Here is a 5,401-nt window from a genome sequence, read left to right on the forward strand (position 1 = left end):
ATGGTTGCAAAGTATATGAGATTTCAATTACATCCATCATGCAAAGGTAGAATGGAGTCTCATTATAGTCACAAATAACAAAAAGCATGTTCTATTCTTCATCAAGTAAATTGGTTTAATGTAATGCTACACAAAAATAATATCATCACAAAGATATCAAGTGAAGATCAAGATAACAATGAGAAGAACTGTTGACGATTCCTGTATATTTAAATTTTATAAATAACTGCTTGCTCCTAGTCAAGAAGGATCAACAGGGACAGAGGGAAGCAAAAATGGGAAGGAAGATTTGTTGATTAACCACATTTATTAGACAACAAATGGATTTGTGTACAAATTACAAAATCACTAACTACTCATTCTATAATCTCAGCAAGTGATATAGGAGTAATAATACCAGATATAATGAAAACGAGGATCTCCATAGAAAGGTTTTAAGTTTAGTTGATCAATTATGAAGTGCATGTAGCAATCAATTTCCCTAAGTCTTTTTTTTTTAGTTACAACTATCATCCTGATGTAGTTTGCTTAAAAAATAAACTGATCCAAAATCTTCATCGACCACAGAAAATCAACTCAGTTATTATAGTAGAGTGACCTTTTTTCTTTTTCACCAGTCTCAGACATTGAATCCCTCAGAACGAAGGCACTGTTTATGAGCCTCAATCCATTTCGCACAAGAAGCTTCACCATGCTCAACTATGCATTCATCTCGCAGCTTTTTAGCGTCTGGGCATGCACAGCAGATTTTCTTCTTTGGCTTTGACTCTGTAACAGTTGCCGCAGCAACTACACCTTCATTCTGCTTAGACCCTATTATATTCTAGTTTATCACCAAAGAGAATACAAGAACACAAAATTTTGTCCTGTTCTCAAAAACAAACGCAGCCTTAATATTTAGACAAAATTTGTCACTTGCTCACAAATAATCATAACAAGCTAAACTCAAATGAGAATCTTAGAATCATATGGGGTTAGAAACCTATTCATCTAAGTTCTAAACTCAGTATCAGTTGAACCGAATGTAATGTTGAACTATATGCCCTTCTAAACTGCATTGCAGTTCCAAAAATTTTCCAAATAAAGATAAACCAATATGCTGAGACAATATACATGAGAATGAGATGATAAATAAAATTAAGAGTGAAAAGAAAACATATGAATAATTTCATATACATGACAAACAAGATGAAAAGTGAAAAGTTTTATCTAATAGTACATACTCCCATGAAAATTTGCTCTCTAAAAATTTCTTCCGGGAAATTTTATGGCTAACCAAACATGCCCAAGAACCCCAATATAAAATTTCATTAAAAAAGAAAAAATTGGCCGTTCACATCGTGAACCTCTCTTTGTAAGAAGCCCTAGAACCCCAAAATCCTAACCTTTGTCCAACTTGAGGTTTAGGAGTCTAAGATGTTGAAAATCCAGCAGAAACAGAAATTTGAACAGGTTTAGATTTGAGTTTGTGACAGTCCGAAAGAGAGGAGAGTAACAGAAAGAACGAGGGAGAAGAGAACTTACGCTACTGCCAACTGCCAAGACAAGCCAATCCGAAATAAAATAAAAAAGAATTTGGAGAAGGATGAAGGAGTTAATACCAAGGTTTTGAGAACCGGACCGGTCATCAAACCGTTTTAGTTACTGGTTCACTGGTTTACTGATTCAATCGGCTAACCGGTGGTTCAACTGGAAAAACCGTTTTAGAATAGAATAATAAATAAATTATAAATATGCAAGTATTAAGTTGAGGGTATAAGGTAGTATGAAGTTTTTCTAATGGAGTGGTGAATTACTCTTAGGATTTTCCTTTTTTTATATTAAATGCAAAAATGCCAGATGAAAGCATGATACCAAGCAAGTACAATTCCTCATCAATATACAAAATGTTAAAGGAAATATCTGACAAAAATAGGAAGAATATCAAATGAATTATCATAAATCCAACTAAAAAATAAACATAGTACTCGGATAAATAAATTTGATAACATTATTAATAACAAAGTTGGTAGTGGACTAGTGCTAGAAAGGCTTCACCAAATGAAGGTGCATACAGACTTTTAGAGACAATAGACTTGGATTTGTGCAGTAGCATTTTGGATGAGTTGCTTTGAAGACCATTTGGTAAAACTAAGCTTTGAATAGGTAAAATACAGGCTTCACCAAATGCTCATAACACACAGAAAGACAGTTTCTCAAGATACATAAATAAGTGCTCATCCTCTGAAAATAATCATCTGAATCGGTATAAGGCAGGAAAAAATGACCATAAGTCTCTTTACCCAAGTCAAAATAAATAACCATATCTGAACTCAACAATCAGCATTCAGCACCAAACATTACAAAACATTAACCAATAATCACACTAAACCTGCAACCAGCAATTACAAAACAGCAACAAACATTAGTACATTATAAAACATTCCAAAACAGTGATGACACTAAACCTGCATAGTAAATAATCTCAAAGACAATGATCAACAATATCCAGCAAATAGATAATAAATACACAACAACAATTTAGCAAATAAACAAGAACAAGACCTAAATAGAAAATCCAACAAATTAAGTCGCAGCAACCTAACAATTTGACAAATTAAAACAACAGCAGCCCAACAATTTAGCAAATTATCAACTTAACAAATTCAAGGACAGAAAATCACAACAAAACCAAAAAAAAATAAAAGTAACAGAAGAACACAAGAACAATTAGCAAATTAACAAGTTCACAATAACAGTTAAAAAATTAACCGGAAGAATACTAATGCAAGTGGAATCATCATGCTAACATGTTTTCTGCAAAGATGCTATTTGTACAGCTAAAATTTCCTAATTACTATGATCCAATTATTCTAATTTCACATGCAATCAACTTACTAAGTTTCTAAAAGCTAGAAATTATAAAACCAACCAGAAATATGGTTAAAGCATTTCATCAAACATGTTGAGTGCGGTAAAATTAAAACGAAATAAGAGAATTCAAAGCTTAATTTCAATGTGACAGAGAAGAGAACATAACTATTGTAACTTAAATTTAGTCTATGAAAAAATCCAAACCACTACCAAATCAAATAATTACTTATTGTAATAGAAATCAGAAGTTGCAGAGTTTGAAGAAGAGTATTGGTGTTGTGTGAGTGTATTGTCTAGTGGCAGGTTTAGGGAACTCACGGCGGGGACAAAAGAGAGCAGTTCAACGGCTGAGTGGAGCACGCGGGTTGGTCGCAGAGTTTGAAGCAGAGCAACGTGGCTTCCAGACGAACGCGAACTCGAACGGTGAACGGCGAGTGAACGCGAACGGTGAACGCCGAGCGAACGCGAACGAAGACGCGAACGTGAACGGCAAACAAACGGCGACGGAAGCGCGGCTGAGCAGACAAAGACGACGGACGCCGAGCTCGAGGAAGCAACCGCGATCGGTGACAGCGAACAGGGGTTGAAGACTTGGAGCACGAGGGAAGCTAGATGACGGATGGCGAACTTTGAGTGCGACGGACGGCGGCAGTATGCCACTCCTTGTGGCGGTGGTGTAGGCTTACAGTGCTAGGGTTTTGTGGTTGGGTTTGGGTGATTTCTCTGACTGAAAGAAAGAAAGGGAGAAAGGGAGAAAGAAACGAAGGAGCTTCCCCTTTTTCTGTGTAAACCGGCCGGGTTCCGGTTCGGTCCGACCGGCCGGTTCTCGTTCGGTTCAACGGTTTTTGCCGGTTTTTTATTAGCAGTTTTACATACTTGATCGGATCGTTAATGTTGTCGATTTGCGGTTAAACCGGTTCGATCAGCCGGTCCGATTTGATTTTCAGAACATTGGTTAATACTTAAAATGACTCATGAAATTTGACCCTCGATTTAATTTAACCCTCAAATTACCAAATGACTCAAATTGTACCCTGAAATTTTAAGACGTAGCTCAAATTGACCCTTCCGTCTATTTCCATCACCGAAAAGCTGACGTGGCACATGTAATTAACACCTGGCAGCCTCAACGGTGGTCTGACGTGACAATTTTTGTATGCATCAATTTAGCCCCCAACAATTTAAAAAAAAAAACCTAGCAATCTTCATATCACCCAAATCATTGTGTTTCTGGTGAATTGGGGAGCAGGAACAAGCCTCAGGTAGCTCTAGCATGTCCTCTGGATCTGCCTCTTCTCGTGCTTCTTTATTCCATTAGCCTTTGCCACCCTCTGCTTCGGCCTCTGAGTCATTGTCGCCGTCACAGTTGTGGGTCAGCATCTGCCTCTGCTCTGCCTCTACATATTCTGGTTCTTCTTCGCCATTGTGGTGTTCGGATTGGCCGTCTACCTCCACTCCTCTTCTGAATCTTTCGCTGCTTATGCTAGGAAATTTTGGGTGACCCTAATTGCATAGTGCTAGGTAAACAAGTGTAAAAAGCTTTCAACTTGGCCTACAGCAACACCATGTGCGTACAGTCTCGTCTTTTCGTTTCTTCTGCCCTTAGGATGCCGCAAAATCCTTGATAGAGGATGATACATTTTATACTATGAGTTTACTCAAGAAAGAGGCCTCTCACGGATATGCTCCGAGGACTATACTATGCTGTATTTGCAATGGCCTGCTTACGAAGAACTCCACTAGCTCTGGAATTCGAATTTTCAACTGTGGTCATGCAAGTCATCTACATTGCAAAGGTTTAGAAATTGAGTAATCAAGAAAAGGTTCTACATCTAGATGCCTGGTATGCATGCCTAGCCAGAAACCCCAACAGTCTAGAAACAAATCAACCATTGTTGACAATGGCTTGATCAGCAGATTCTCTACAAGATGCCAACCCCCACATGGAAGCCCCATTCCTCCGCATGAAAATGATATACCAGAGAATTCTTATGGACATCAACAGATATCACGGGTATTTACACACAAATCACTATATATCAAGGTCATGAATTTTTTGGAGATTTTATTAACTTTAGTGATGGTTTTGCAGTTTGAAATCTTAAACAACTTGCAAAAAAATAGGAGATTTATTTAGATAAAAAACTTGCTTGCTCCACCTGCTGTATACCATGAAAAGGTAAATAAGGTGATAGATTTTCATGCTGGGAAAAGTAGTAGTAGTAGTTCTGCAGTTTTGGAGAAACAAAGTAGAAACAACAAGCAAAACCGAAAGCTAAGAGTTAAGGGTTCGTCAATCAGATTTCCCTTAAAATTAACTATATTTGGTAAGTATAATTTTATTCAAGAAAATCAAGGGCTGAATGGTGCCTATTTTTACTGTTTGGTTTAATATAATTTTGTTTTTTTTTTTCACAAAATCTTAAAAATATAAATTACTGAAAGTGAAAATAAAAAATAAAAATAGAAACCAAATTGTTGACCATATGACACTGAAATTTTTCAGGTCAGCTTTCCGGTGACGAAAAACGATGGAAGGGTCAAATTG

General features: G+C 36.9%; 1 protein-coding gene and 1 long non-coding RNA gene across 2 annotated transcripts; both read right to left on the minus strand.

Annotated features, from left to right (window-relative positions):
* LOC107630238 (cytochrome c oxidase copper chaperone 2) lies at nt 279-815 on the minus strand (the record flags this gene model as incomplete). Its single annotated transcript, XM_016333332.1, is given in 1 exon segment — nt 279-815. A coding segment is annotated over 1 exon segment (196 nt), but the record flags the coding sequence as incomplete, so codon positions are not given.
* On the minus strand, nt 1,811-2,864 carry LOC107630239. The gene is made up of 2 exons (XR_001618187.2): nt 2,422-2,864; nt 1,811-2,371 (listed from the first exon to the last, which is right to left on the minus strand). It is a non-coding gene; the product is annotated as an uncharacterized LOC107630239 (long non-coding RNA).

This window comes from Arachis ipaensis, chromosome B03 (genome assembly GCF_000816755.2).
Source record: "Arachis ipaensis cultivar K30076 chromosome B03, Araip1.1, whole genome shotgun sequence".
Lineage (NCBI taxonomy): Eukaryota > Viridiplantae > Streptophyta > Magnoliopsida > Fabales > Fabaceae > Arachis > Arachis ipaensis.